At 37.8% G+C, this 15416-nt stretch overlaps 1 protein-coding gene across 1 annotated transcript in view; it reads left to right on the top strand.

The window, feature by feature from the left end:
- Positions 1–14431, top strand: part of Ufl1 (Ufm1-specific ligase 1) — a 32412-nt gene extending 17981 nt beyond the window's left edge. The window contains exons 11-19 of the mRNA NM_001126279.1: positions 408–528; positions 6040–6162; positions 9024–9141; positions 10236–10399; positions 10528–10658; positions 12121–12201; positions 12615–12700; positions 13129–13309; positions 13902–14431. Coding sequence (NP_001119751.1) covers positions 408–528; positions 6040–6162; positions 9024–9141; positions 10236–10399; positions 10528–10658; positions 12121–12201; positions 12615–12700; positions 13129–13309; positions 13902–14120 — 1224 coding nt within the window. The 3' untranslated portion in view covers positions 14121–14431. The remainder of the gene's footprint in view (positions 1–407; positions 529–6039; positions 6163–9023; positions 9142–10235; positions 10400–10527; positions 10659–12120; positions 12202–12614; positions 12701–13128; positions 13310–13901) is intronic.
- The last annotated feature ends 985 nt before the right edge of the window (positions 14432–15416 follow it).

The raw sequence follows: 15416 nt of genomic DNA, 5'->3' as shown, positions 1-15416 counted from the left end.
TGCAGCCTGTAATCATGAGCAGCAGTTTCCATGACTGTCTTGTCATTTCAAGTGTCCAGGTAGCATGGTACTCAAGAGTCTCAGGAACAAAAGAAAGGGGGAGTAGGGGACAAGTCGTTTCTCCTAGTCATGGTAGAACCAGGCAGTAAGTGTGGAGAGCTGCGTCTGCTGCTGTGCACTCTGCTGTTCCGTAATTACGTGCTGGCACCGAAGCTAACACAGCAGCAGGTGCCGTTGATGCTTTAGGAGGGCAGACAGCCGCGGAGCAGCAGTCGTACATTTTATCATCTTTATCTATGAAACGTAATAAGTATAACTAGGATGTGCAAGTAACTAAATAAGCAACTTCTCTGCTATTTGAAATGCTACATATATTCTGCCTACCAAAAGAGCATGTTTTATTTCAGGAAATGAAAAATAATCCTGTGCATTTAATCACAGAAGAAGATCTGAAACAAATATCCATTTTAGAAAGTGTTAATACAAATAAAAAGGATAAAAAAGATGAACGCAGGAAGAAAGCAACAGGTAATAAATCATTGATAAGTAAGGCCAAAGATAAGGTGTGTAAATACGTGTTCGGTGTACAAGGGGTTTCGTTGCACATTTCCGTTCTTGCATGTCAGATAGCCCACCCTCTGAAAACAAACCTGAAGTAAAAGCAGTGCTGGAGCTGGGACAGTGTCTGACCACACCGTACCACAGTGACAATGTATGAGCAGACAGCACGGTACTGGCACAAGTTAGACCCAGGGCTCTGTGTGTGGAATAGAACAGCACGAGTAGCTTCAGCAGTCAGACCCTGACAAAGGGACTGAAAACATTGGGAAAAAATGATGCTTTTTTATCAATTGCTCCTGGGAAAGTTTTTACTTTTGAACTAAGGCCATTTGAAGGTTTTCTTTTAATAGATTCATTTTTTTATTTTAATGGCTAATCTGAACCAAATCTTGCTGCTGAATTTTTAATTTGTGAGTATGGATGTTTTTCCTCTATATATGTCTGTGCACCACAAGTGTACCTGGTCCCTGAGGAGGCCAGAAGTGGGCATCAGGGTAGGCAGGAAATGGAGTAACAGACAGTTGTGAGCTGTCATGTGGGTGCTGGGAATCAAACAGTGTGCTCTTAACCACTGAGCTGTCTCTTCAGCCCCTACTAAATTAATTTTAATCATGAAAATGGAAATAACACAGTGTATTCTGGTTTTATATGTGTTCATGAAAATATAAAAAGCCTTTTTTTGTGTTTATTTGTGACTTTGCCTCTCTTCTGTGTTTTCTTCTGTATTCTCATATTTGCTTGGTTCATATTCACTTCATGGCTCTGCACTAACGGGGCTGCTTAATTTTATTGCTTCTTCTAAACCTAAAGAAGCTGGTTTTTGTTGTTGTTGTTGTTGTTGTTGTTGTTGTTGTTGTTGTTGTTTTGGTTTTGGTTTTTTTTTTTTTAGTTCAACTCCAATGTCACCTCCTTGGGTGCCTTTCTAATACCTCTCAGTAGAGACCATACTTGTATTATCTTTCCCATTTCGGATGACACACTGGTGTGTTATATTGTTTGGAAACAATGCCTGAAGTTATATCCCTAGTATCTAAAGCACCACGTAGCATAATTTAAGGTTTTCTAAGCAAGCAGATCTTCCTGCTAACATTATATTTTAACCTCTTTTAAATCTATACTCAGTGGTAATCGTTCTACGTAGTACTTAGTAAGTACGTTAGTATCTTACCATTGAGACACACATCTATTTTCTCTATTTTTACTAGTAGAAACAAATTATTACTGCTATGTCGGTGCCAAAAACTTTGATATTCAGCTTTTTCATTAATAAATACACATGTATCAAACACATATGCTTAAAACACAGTTTTGGCTATGAAAATTGAGTCTTGTTTTATTAGTTAAGAATGTTTCTCTTGTAAAAACCTTTTTTGCAAGACTCTTGAACTATTTTTAATATTTTCTCCATTTGTCCAGAGGAGCCACAGTAAGTTATTCCAGTGACTCCTAATCCTCACATACGTTTATTCTGCCACTTTATTTCGAGTGGTATTTAGAATACACGAATGTTGATTAATGCTAAAGTCAGTAAAGTTGATATATTTCTTTCTCAAGAGTTACAGGTCATCTCGTACTTCGTTCTGAGTGACTGCAGTTGTACGGCAGTAATTAACTAGAGTGCATGGAATCAAGTCCAACTAGATGTCTCCCATAAGGAACTCACAACTACTAAAGATACATTTCACTTTAGGCGTGTGGTTTCTTTCATTCATTCATTCATTCATTCATTCATTCATTCATGTCTTTATAAAGCCAAGGAAAATAAATTATAAAATATGATAAAATCTAAGATAATTGTGCTTAGATTTTAGAAAAGTATATTTAGTTTATAGAAGTCTATTTTACTAAATAACCCTTATGATTAAAACTATTTAACACTTATAACCCATTATAAGTTGAGTATTCTGTTTTATAGACAAGATATCCTAAATGTAGACATCTACAGGCAGAAAACTACCTCAGTAATATGTCTTGACCCTCATGCATAGTACTTGGGCTTCTCTAATGATTTGTATTTAACTCTTAGTAAGTAATTGAAAATAATTTGATGATTGATAACTTAAACTAATTGATGGTGTTAGTTTTCTGCTATTGATTTAATATAACTGACGTTTATTAAGTTTCTGTGACTTTTTAACCTTTTCATATCACAAACTCATAATTTAGGGGAGTGGTGGCTGAGTCTGACTCCTCCAAACGTGCAGTAATCACTCTTAGCCAGGAAGGCAAAGCCACTGTGAAATGTCGTAGTAATGAGGATTAAATGATGCTGTGATAGCAGACATGAGCAAGTGAAAGAATGGTTCTTTGATGGCCAAGAAAGGTGAAGGGTGTCTGAAAAGATGGCTCAGTGGCTAACAGCAGTGGCTGCTTTTCCAGAAGACTCTGGTTCAAGTAGTAGAAACTATGTGGTAGCTATCAGCCATCTGTAACTTTAGTTCCAGAGGATCTGACGCCCTCTCTGGCCATAAGGGGTACTGCATGCATGTGGTACACAAACACATGGAGACAAAATATAATAATATACAAATACTCTTAATTTAAAAAAAAAAGAGGAGAAATAAAATATGAAGGAATGGATTTAGCTAAAAAAAGATAAGCTACAGAAAACAGTTAGCCTTGAGTATATTACAGTTTAAAACACTTTCAGGAGATTGCTTACATTCAAGAGATTTTTTTTTTCTTTCTTGGAAATTTTATTTCATTAGGTTCAGCATTTATTTTTTTCATTTTTTTCTAATTGGGAATTTCTCCCCCCCCCCCCCCGGAGCTGGGGACTGAACTCAGGGCCCCTTGCAAGGCAAGCACTCTACCTCTGAGCTAAATCCCCAACCCCTGGGTATTTCTTTATTTACATTTCAAATGTTATTCCCTTTCTTGGTTTCCTGTCCATAAGCCTCCTCTCTCCTCCTCCTCCCCTTCTTCTATAAGGGTGTTCCCCCCATCCACCCAACCTTACCCCCGCCCCACATTCCCCTACACTGGGGGTCCTATCTTGGCAGGACCAAGGGCTTCTCCTTCCATTGGTGCCTAGCAAAGCCATCCTTTGTTTTGGAGCCCTGGGTCAGTCCATGTACAGTCTTTTGGTAGTGATTTAGTCCCTGAAAGCTCAGGTTGGTTGGCATTGTTCGTATGGGGTCGCAAGCCCCTTCAACTTTTTCAATCTTTTCTCTAATCTGGCAATGGGGATCCTGTTCTCAGTTCAGTGGTTTGCTGCTAGCATTCACCTCTGTATTTGACGTGTTCTGTCTGTGTGTCTCGGGAGAGATCTATATACGGTGCCTGTCAGCATGCACTTCTTAGCTTCATTCATATTATCTAGTTTTGGTGGCTGTCTATATATTTGCCACATGTGGAGCAGGCTCTGAATGGCCGTTCCTTCAGTCTTTGCCCTAAACTTTGCCTCCATATCCCCTCCTATGGATATTTTTGTTCCTCCTTTTGAGAAGGAGTGAAGCATCCACATTTTGGTCCTCCTTCTTCTTGAGTTTCATGTGATCTTTGGATTGCATCTTTGAGGTTTTGAGCTAATATCAACTTATCAGTGAGTATATACCATGTACGTTTTTTCTGTGATTGGGTTACCTCATTCAGGATGATATTTTCTATTTCATTCCATTTGCCTATGAATTTCATGAAGTCATTATTTTTGATAGCTGAGTAGTACCCCATTTTGTAGCTGTACCACATTTTCTGTATCCATTCCTCTGTTGAAGGGCATCTGGGTTCTTTCCAACTTCTGGCTATTATAAATAAGACTGCTATGAACATAGTGGAGCATGTGTCTTTGTTGTATGTTGGAGCATCTTTTGAGTATATGCCCAGGAGAGATATAACTGGGTTCTTAGGTAGTGGAATGTCCAATTTTCTGAGGAACCTCAAGACTGATTTCCAGAGGGGTTGTACCAGTCTGCAATCCTACCAACAATGGAGGAGTGTTCCTCTTTCTCCACAACTGCACCAGAATCTGCTGTTGCCTGAGTTTTTTATCTTAGCCATTCTGATTGGTGTGAGGTGGAATCTCAGGGTTGTTTTGATTTGCATTTCCCTGATGACTAAGGATGTTTCTTTAGGTGCTTCTCAGACATTCAATATTCCTCAGATGAGTATTCTTTGTTTAGCTCTGTACACCATTTTTTTAATAGGGTTATTTGGTTCTCTGGAGTCTTAACTTCTTGAGTTCTTTGTATATTTTGGATATTAGCCCTCTGTTGGATGTAGGATTGGTAAAGATCTTTTCCCAATCTGTTGGTTGCCGTTTTATCCTAACCACAGTGTCCTTTGCCTTACAGAAGCTTTGCAGTTTTACAAGGTCCCATTTGTCGATTCTTGATCTTAGAGCATAAGCCATTGGTGTTTTGTTCAGGAAATTTTCCCCAGTGCCCATGTATTTGAGACTGTTCCCCGCTTTTTCTTCTATTAGTTTGAGTGTATCTGGTTTGATGTGGAGGTCCTTGATCCACTTGGACTTAAGCTTTGTACAGGGTGATAAGAATCAATTTGCATTCTTCTACATACTGACCTCCAGTTGAACCAGCACCATTTGTTAAAAATGCACTTTTTTCCATTGGATGGTTTTAGCTCCTTTGTCAAAGATCAAGTGACCATAGGTGTGTGGGTTCATTTCTGGGTCTTCAATTCTATTCCATTGGTCTATCTGTCTGTCTCTGTACCAATACCATGCAGTTTTTATGTCTATTGCTCTCTAATACTGCTTGAGGTCAGGGATGGTGATTCCCTCAGAAGTTCTTTTATTGTTGAGTATCGTTTTCATTATCCTGGGTTTTTTTATTATTCCAAATGAATTTACAAATTGCTCTTTCTATCTCTATGAAGAATTGAGTTGGAATTTTGAGGGGGATTGCATTGAATCTGTAGATTGCTCTTGGCAAAATGACCATCTTTACTATATTAATCCTGCCAATCCATGAACATGGAAGATCTTTCCATCTTCTAAGATCTTCTTCAATTTCTTTCTTCAGAGACTTGAAATTCTTGTCATACAGATCTTTCACTTGCTTGGTTAAAGTCACATCAAGATATTTTATATTATTTGGGACTATTGTGAAGGGTGTCATTTCCCTAATTTCTATCAGCCTGTTTATATTTTGAGTAGAGGAAGGCTACTGATTTGTTTGAGTTAATTTTATACCTAGTCACTTTGCTGACATTGTTTATCAGGTTTAGTAGTTCTCTGGTGGAAATTTTTGGAGTCACTTAAGTATACTATCATATCATCTGCAAATAGTGATATTTTGACTTCTTCCTTTCCAGTTTGTATCCCTTTGACCTCCTTTCATTGTCTGATCTAGTGGTCTAATTTATTTATTATTGTTATTGTCCTTAGTACCTTAATATGGAAACTGATCTTTAAAAGAATTTTGCTTTTCATTGTTCTGTTATATAGTTTAATATAGCAATATGGTATCATCATTTTCCAAAACTCATTAATAATGCTAACTGATGTATTTCTTCCAGAGGGTTCTGGAAGTGTAAGAGGCGGAGGAGGGGGCAATGCCAGAGAATACAAGATTAAGAAAGTCAAGAAGAAGGGAAGAAAAGACGAGGACAGTGATGATGAGTCTCAGTCATCGCATGCTGGTGTGTAGCTTCCAGTCCACTATTGATTTATGTGTAGATGGTTTTCTTAGTATTTTTCTTAAGAGGAATATAATCAGCTTTATATGTTTGTAAAGTATTTATCTTGCATTATTAGTGACCACAAGTTTTATAGTTTAATAATATAAATTATTAACCTCTTTTAGATTTCAAGCCGAAAATTATCTTATAAACAGAAGGGGGGCCTATTATGATCCTAAAAGTCAATCAAGCCATGCATGGGGCACACACTTGTAATCTCAGCACATACAAAGTAGAGGCCTTGAGATGGAGGTCACTCTGGGCTACATGAGACCCTGTCTCCAGATAAGTCAAAACTGAGAGGTCAAGCTTAATGCTGGAGTCATATCTGGAGAATCTGACTCAACCTTCCTGAGATTAGCTGTAAATGGAGAAACTTGGTATTGGCTCATTTCCTGATGGAATTTTAGGAAAAGGGCTGAAAATTTTTTAGAAGATGTGAAATAGGGGGGAAACAAAAACAAAAACAAAAAACTAACAACAAAAGATCAGGGGTCTCTGTGACCACCAGGGACAGCAGAGTGTTGATCCATGTGAGGCAAGAAGGAAATCTGGTTCAACATTTCTCAACAGCCAGCACCGGTTCAAACGTCTAGAGTCTGACACAGGTAGTTATTGTGGGCATATTTAAGTAAAGTACAATTTGACCAAAGTTTCATGGTACATCTCAATCCTCAGTGAACAAAGAGGCATAATTACATCAAAACTCTTGTCAAAGTACATGTGACTTCTTCCATGTGTAGGGTTCTAGAGATAAGCTACGTGCATTGTCTAAAGGGTGTAGGGGAAGATCTGGCACGGTTTTGGTTAAGACATTATTGAGGTCATCTAGGCTATTGGCCATGCCAGTCCTGGTTGTAGGAATTTGTGGGAGTCCCTGGCCATGCAGATAGCACAGAGGTCACCTAGATTATATGGTCCTGCATGTGGGAGCTTGGTATGGCCTAATCCTGGATCGCCTTAGGCTGTCAGCCACCTCCATTCCCCACCTCCAGACAGAAAACAGATGCTCATCTTTTCCTTTGAAATAACAACCCGCATGTTTACCCTTCCTGGTTTCACCAGTGCTATTTGTGAATGTAGACGTTTATGTTCCGAATACCTTTTTACCTTGAAAGAACTCTAGGAAATAACTGAAGATATTGAAACGTGAAGTTGAGGCAGAGAATCATGTGCTTGTTTGAACTTTGACAATACATGGCTGGCTTGCTACATACATCTAAGATGAATTAAATAATTGCTTTTCATCTTCTAGTTCCTAGACTTCTTAATGGTTGCCAAAGTTAACTGTGCAAACGACATCATATTTTGCTTTTTTAAATGCAATTTTTTCATTTTTAAGAAGGGATCGTGAAACAATACTACTCTCTGTTGTATCCCCAGGAACAGTTAAGCACACACACACTCACCCACATTTACACACGCATGCCACACGCACTCACGAAGATAATAACTACTGTTGGCAGCATCACAATGCCATGCTCATTAGGTTTTCCTAAAATAAACTAAGAAATACTGAAAAACTACTATTGTAATGAACAGGAAATAATGTTAATAAGGAAGGAAACTGTTTACTCTGTGTCCCCTCATTCTGTGCAGTATTGGCATGGCTTTATGTGCCTGCCATTTCTCCTTGGGTGCTTATTTATGCATTCCCAAGATGTAAGAGGGACAAGGATAAAGAGGAATTTTTAAAAAGTTATTCCCCAATACCTGTAATCTTAGAGAAATGAGGCATGTGACGTTGTTTTGTGCATAGATTATTGAGGCACTGTAAGAGCAGTAAAACCATTCTACCTTAAAAGTAATTTCAGTGCTTTGAAAAGGGTTGTTGTAATCTCTGAAATGGAGGGTGAAATTAGGTTCTCAACTAAAATACAGAATCAAGTCAGTATGACAGATTACTGGAGGGAATGTAATTTAACAGCCTGTAAAACGCTTATAGAAAGCGAACAGGAGAAGACTATCGACTGAACATCAGGGTTGGAGAAAGATCTCAGAAGAGAATAGAACTTTGGGTGTCTACCTTGAAGCCATGATTTCAACTCTTTAGATCCTCATTAAGACTAAACATTGATTTTTTGAGACATTTTATTTTATTGCTAAGGTTTCACCTGTAGAATCAATAATCTGACTTAGCTAAAAGTAATCAGTTGTATCATTTATAATGGAAATACTGTTTGCTGCCTTTGCTACCAATACGTTTTAAGTGAGTGGTTAAGCATGACATTTCCACAATTAACAACATTTCCATTACAGTATCTGCATCCTAATTTTATTGTGTATTAGTATAGAATTGTCTTCGAGAAAGCAAAAATAAATTATAAGGGTTTTTCCTTTTCATTTCTATTTTTCCAAAAAGATAAATTTTAATTTAAGTCCTGTCAGTTTCTGAAGCTCGCCTATAAATTCAAAGGCTGTTGACTTCAGTAAGTACTCAGTTTTGTGAAGGAGGAGGTTCTCCTCAGTGTCTGCTGTTGAATGAGGAGAAATCACAGTTTCTGAAAGATGATCTCCTACTTGATTGTTCTGATGCCCAGCTATCTGCATTTTTCAAGTTAGATGGAGGAAAGAGTTGTCCTTGCCTTCTGGCTAGCTGATAGAAACCAGTCACTTATAAGGCAAGTTGAAACATGGTCACCTAAAAGAAAGCCGCCTATATGGAGTTTTAAATTTTAACTTTACTAGATACTTGTATTTAGAAGCAGCAGTTTTGTTGACGTCAGAGCGTGTTGCCGCCTGGTGAGGTGTATATTCCCTGTCTGTCTGTCTGTCTTTGCTTTGGGGTGTGTTTATTTTCCTGTTGCTGACATATGTTACAGGAAAGAAGAAGCCAGACATCACCTTCATGTTCCAGGATGAAATTGAAGGTTGCTTAAGGAAACACATTCCAGATGCCCCTGAGGAGTTTATTTCAGAACTTGCAGAACACTTAATAAAGCAAGTAGAAATTATACGTCTTCTCATTTCTGATAGCATGTAATTTTCACTAAGATCCTCAAAAACCAGTTTTAGGCCTTTTTTTTTTTTTTTTTTTTGGTCAACCATTTGGATTTAATTTAAACATGAAATTCCAAAATTATTTTCCTTCAGAGACAGTTCCATTCAGCCTTTATTTAGTAAGCGCTCTTGACAGAATGGCCAGGAGACACTGAGAACCTCTGAAGTGCTTACAGCCATTGCAGTTTTGGGTCTTATTTGGGACTAACTCATCTGTTAGAAGAAACAGCGCCTAAAAGCAGAGGCAGTCATTCTGTCTTGATTTGGCAAAGAGTAAACAGAGGTTACTGTTAGTCTCTTGATGGGGAACAACTGACCCCAGAAACAGTAAGTGTAGAAACTAACAACTTGTGAATCAGCCGAGCTGAGTTTACATGAAACATTAAAGGAAATTTTACATTGAGTTATGTCTCTATTAACCATACCTGGTCATCTCTCAGGTTAGACCCAGCACTTAAGTCTCATAGAAATATATACAGCAAATATACAGAGATAAACTCGGCAAATCTAAATTTTTATTTTGAAGTACAGCTTTTATAGTGGAATTTTTTTAATGTTAGTAAATTTTATGCATAAAAATATTACAGAGCTATAGTCTGTAAAAATAGAAAATAAATACTATTAGCTATGCACCATTGATTTTTTAAAAAAAATCTATTGTAGCACATATAGATGGTTTTAAAAATATATTATGTTAATAGTACTTTGGAAATTGAGAGTTTTTCTGTGGTAAATCCTGAGAATGAGGAACAAACTTATATTCTGCTATTTTCCAAATTAATGTTTAGAAGTCTCTTATGGAGTGGTGTTACTATCGTTCCGTCGTCTTTACTGCAGTTACTTTGAATGCTTTAAAACTGTGAAAATTGTTAAAATTATTCCTGGATCTACAAGTTCTTTACTGAACCTCCTTCATATTAATTTTAACTGTTAAAAAGATGGAGGGTTTTTAAAATGTTATTTCACTGTAAGCTCAATGTCTTGTCTAACTTAAATCTACTACATTTTAATTAACCTTATTTATCTTGTCCCAGGCCTCTGAATAAAATGTATCTTGAGGTGGTACGTTCAGTCTTCATGTCGTCAACATCTGCTTCTGGAACTGGCAGAAAACGCACGATCAAGGACTTACAAGAAGAGGTTTCAAATCTATACAATAATATCAGATTATTTGAAAAGGGGATGAAATATTTTGCAGGTATATTAAGCTGCAATGATTCTGTATTAAGTTTTCTTATAAGATTCTGTATTCTGTATATTAAGTCTTCAGTGATTCTGGTAATTCTGCAAGGAAGTCAGTTGTAATGAAGGGTCCTTCTTTTCCAGATGACACACAGACTGCTCTGACCAAGCACTTGCTGAAGACAGTGTGTACCGATATCACTAACCTCATGTTCAACTTCCTAGCCTCAGACTTGATGATGGCGGTGGAGGACCCTGCAACCATTACAAGTGATGTATGTTAGAGAATTGCCTGCTGCTTGATGTCTTGGGATCTGAGCCTGTTTTTATTTTGAACGAGTTTAAAGGAAAAGTAAAGTAACAGTTTTTATATAGAAAAAAATACTAAAGAATTTAAGTAATTGTTCAATGTTTATATAAATTTTACAAGGATTGATAATATGATCAAACTACTTATAGTAAAAAGGTTCAATTACTTTATAAAAAATAAGATTTTTTCTAATGGTTTGTCTGTCTAATCCCCTTATTGATTTAGCACTCCCTGAATAATTATTCCCATTTTCTTAAGCTCATGGTCATTTTCTTTTGAAAGCAGTATGTTAACTATTGAGATAGACTCTTAAGTTTACATGTTTAAAACGGTGATCTTAAGCTGGAGCCAAGACCGTCACGTTCGAATTTGCCGAACGTTCGAATTTGCCCTGCGAGATAGAGCCCTGGCTCAGTTACCTACAGGTGGAAAGGCTTGGGCTGTTCCTATGGCGATATGACCATTCCTCCACCTCTCTCTCTCTGCCTCCTCTTCACTCTGGGACCACTTGACAGCTTACAGAGATTCAGGACAGCTGAGTGAGAAAGTCTTCTCTGGCTGACTGCATTTATAACTGGCTTTGAATGTGGTAAAACTCATCCACCTAATGCTGTGGCCTCTGTAACTATGCTTTGTTCCATGGAGGTGGCATGATTTTCCTTGGTGTGTTTTAATTTTAGGTAACTCCCTTACATAATAAAGTCTATCCTCCAACCTCAGCCAGAAGTGCATTATTGACCCCCTACTACTACTTGGAAGATATTGGATTCTTCCTCTTTCATTTTGAACAACAATCTCCAGCCTCTGGAATGCTCTCTATCTCTTGTTTCTTTACCAACTCCCTCTCTGAAAAATACACTATTGCCATTCTTGCTCTTTGGCCTTACAAAGAACTAAGAGATAGAACAAGGAAGCCCTGAGGCCCACTGTGCCCTCGGGTCATCCTTCCTGAAATGTATTAGAAGAATCTATGGTTTGTGTGGTTTACAAGACCCTGAAATTCACAGTATCCCATCTATGAAAGGTGACGAAAGCTGCCTTATGACCACATACTACACAAGTGTCGAGCGACAGAACTGATCCACTGCCCTTTCTGCAGGCATCCCTGCTGTGTGAGAGCCTTGTGGCTTCATAACCCTCTTCTGGAGATGCTGTAAAGAAAAGCCACAGACAGTGTGTTTACCCAAGTTCTGTTTCCACACGCCCAGTCACTAGTCTACTGGAGGCTGTGAAGATGAGGGCTGAACTCTGTGATTCTGTAGTATTTTAACATTTTTATCTCTAGTTTGAGACCTAACATTCAAAATCCCCAAATATATTACATTTAGCATTCTATTCTTCTACTGAACTTAAGGGTATTTTTGTTTGATCTTATATCCAGCATATAAGATAAAAACACAATGCCAAAAGAATCTTTTCCCTTACAGATGAGAAAAAAAATTTTAAGCAAATTGACAGAAGAAACTAAAGTAGCTCTCACAAAACTCCACAACTCCCTGAATGAAAAAGTAAGTCAGTGCTAACTGGCAACTACAGTTAGCGTTTTATGTATACAGCTCCTTACAAACTCCCAGTCAGAATCATTCCAAGGTTAATCTAAGACTAGTACTCTGTGTGCAGGCACCTTTTGGGAAGGTGAAGAAGGGAAGAAGGGAGCACTTAACATTTTTAGTCCTAAATCAGTTTCTATTTGCAAAATGCCCTGTTAAAAATCGGTAATTGGGGGAGGATGGGGAGGGAAACACCCATGGGGGGGGAGGAGTTAGGTGGATGTTGGCGGGAAACCAGGAAAGGGAATAACAATCGAAATGTAGATAAGAAATACCCAAGTTAATAAAGATGAAAAAAAATTGTGTTTAGGATGTAAAATTATAAAACAATATTAAATGTCTAATTAAATTATGGAATTACATGTCTTCAGAGCATAGAAGACTTCCTTTCTTGTCTGGATTCTGCAACAGAAGCTTGTGACATTATGGTGAAAAAGGGAGACAAAAAAAGGGAAAGGTAACATTGATTCTGTCGTTGCTAAAATGAGCTTCTTCACAGTTGAGATTTGAGAACGACTGTCTGAGCCATTTATAGAGTTGTAGACCTCCAGTCGACTCGTGCCCCTAATCGTAGGACATTGTATTAGGATTGAGACCTTTGTTACAGAAAACCTTATTGTAGTCATTATACCTTGTTTGATCCCAGCAACCTAAGAGCAAAAGTATATGTTGAGTTTACTTGCTATATAGCTTTCTCTGTAATGTTAGTCCACCTATGCCAACTAAAGTTAGAGTAAGATGTAATCATATCACCCATATTTAAAGAACTCATTAAAATGCTGTGGAGTCATTAAACTAGAGAAGGTGAAAAATTAATGCTGAAGGGAAAATATTTAAATGATGAGACCCTGCTAATTATGTATTTCCGTGATTTGGGTTTTGCAGGCAAATCCTTTTCCAGCATCGGCAGGCTCTGGCTGACCAGCTGAAGGTCACAGAAGACCCTGCTCTGATTTTACATCTCACATCAGTCCTGTTATTTCAGTTCTCAACCCACAGCATGCTCCATGCACCTGGAAGATGTGTCCCACAGATCATCGCCTTTCTTCACAACAAAATCCCAGAGGTATTACATCTTAATACACGGGAAACTTTCAAGCTGTTAAACATAAGAGTGTCCTGGATGTGAATCATCGCCAGTACTCAGAGAGAGAGAGAGAGAGAGAGAGAGAGAGAGAATGAATCCGTAAACATCTGTCTGCTGCAGGCAGGCAGGGGAATTGTTTGAGCATCTTTCAGCATTCTGTAAGATCCATGGTGAAAAATTCTCTGATTTTAGAGCTTAAGTTTTCAGGAAAGATACAAGAATCTCTGAATTTTTGTCTTGGTTTCCCTAGTTTTTGATTTAGCCCCAACTTCAAAAGTCTTGTCCAGTTCATCAACCCCTAACTAAAAGCAGGTTGGCTTCTTTAGTTCCTTTTGTTTTGTGTCTTGGGTCATAGAACCTGGCTAAGTCAGATTCCGGTGACATATTTGCACAGGTCTTATAGCTCCTGATCCACACTCTGAGAACACAGACCTTGCTTGCCAGATTCACTAACATGGCTGTTGTGTCATGAAGATAAGGCCCTTCAGTTTGTACCATTCAAACAAATCCTACTTTCTCTGTTCACAGAAAATCAGATGTGCTTGGTTCAGTTTCTTCTTTCCTTTCACAGGATCAACATACTCTCTTGGTAAAATATCAAGGATTGGTTGTGAAACAGTTAGTCAGTCAAAATAAGAAGAGTGGACAGGGAGAGGATCCGTCAAGCGATGACTTAGACAAGGAACAACATGACGTCACCAATACTACTCGGAAGGAGCTTCAGGAACTGTCTTTATCCATTAAGGACCTTGTTCTGAAGCCCAGGAAATCATCTGTGACAGAGGAGTAGTGCCCCTAATTTACTTTTGTTACATAGTATTTTCTCCAGTAGATGAGTGATCACAGTCACTCAGTACATCCTACTCCCCCATCAGCCCTCCCACGCAATCAAATAAAGTGGTGGTGTTGTAATAGATGAACATTTTATGGGAAGCTTTACTGTTGAGTTCTCCATGAAACATTTTCTTTTCCCATAATCCTATGTGTAACTTTTCATGTAATAAAAGTTCTTCAAAGAGTTCGAATCTAGAATATATGCTTTAATGTTCTTCCAGATGTTAAAATGAAAAATAAAATAGAATACTTTTTATCTCTAGGAAAGAACTTGTTTGCTATTTAATTTATGTGGTATATTTTTACAAGGAAAATGTTTATATTTCTGAAATAAAAATGAGTCAGTTTTACTTTTAAATTAATAGAGAATGCTTTCGAAGTAGAAATTTTCGAACATGTTTTGTATTACTAAGCTCCAACTCTTGCTTTTAACAGATAGAAGGCCTCCTGCCCGAAGGTCTCCGGAGGCCTCAGAAGTGGTTTAACAAGTGAGAACACTGAAGAAGCATGCATTGTTGTGTTTCAATAGAGCAAGCCACAGGGCACAGTGAGGGAAAGTGTGAGGTACACTGCAAGACTGTGCAAAGCACGTGTGTATTTGAGTGGCTAAAAGAACAGAGATGTTCTAAGGTTCGGCTGTTTGATTTCAAGGGTTGCTTTGACCCTTAGTTCTTTGTTGGAACCTGTATAACAGATAGCTAGGCTGTTCTTTTGAACACAGAATCCGTGTGTGTTTAAACCGTGCAGAAATTTTACTCAAAAGTAGACATGTTTAAAAGTTGAATTTTTGTTTTCTGTGACTATTAGGGAAGATGTACTAAAACAGTTCCTTGGAACAACAATTTAAAGAAAGTTATAAGCAACATCCTATTGTCAAAATTTTAGTATTCTGAATGTAATAAAATTAAAACCCAAATGTTCAAGGAATGCTATTTTATATGATGTCAATGAAATTTTATATTTTAATATGTTTAAATACATAAATAAAACTACCTCTTTTCTGAACCGACAAAGTGTTACTACTACATAGAAATACTTAATTACTAACTGAACATTTTGTTAAAGCTGATGATAGAACGTTATAGACAACAGTCAGGGGCTGGACAGGTGGCTCAGTGGGTAAGATACTGGCCTCTGTGATTTCCAGCACTCATGGGTGCTTTGTATCTCTAGTCCCAGGAAATCCAATGCTTTCTGGCCTCTGCAGGCACCATTCATACACAGGATATATAGGTACACATGCCTGCGAAAC

Source organism: Rattus norvegicus, chromosome 5, assembly GCF_036323735.1.
Source record: "Rattus norvegicus strain BN/NHsdMcwi chromosome 5, GRCr8, whole genome shotgun sequence".
In the NCBI taxonomy this organism is placed as follows: Eukaryota; Metazoa; Chordata; class Mammalia; order Rodentia; family Muridae; genus Rattus; species Rattus norvegicus.
The sequence above is the reverse complement of the archived record's forward strand: the minus strand, read 5'-3'. Positions and strand labels throughout refer to the sequence as shown.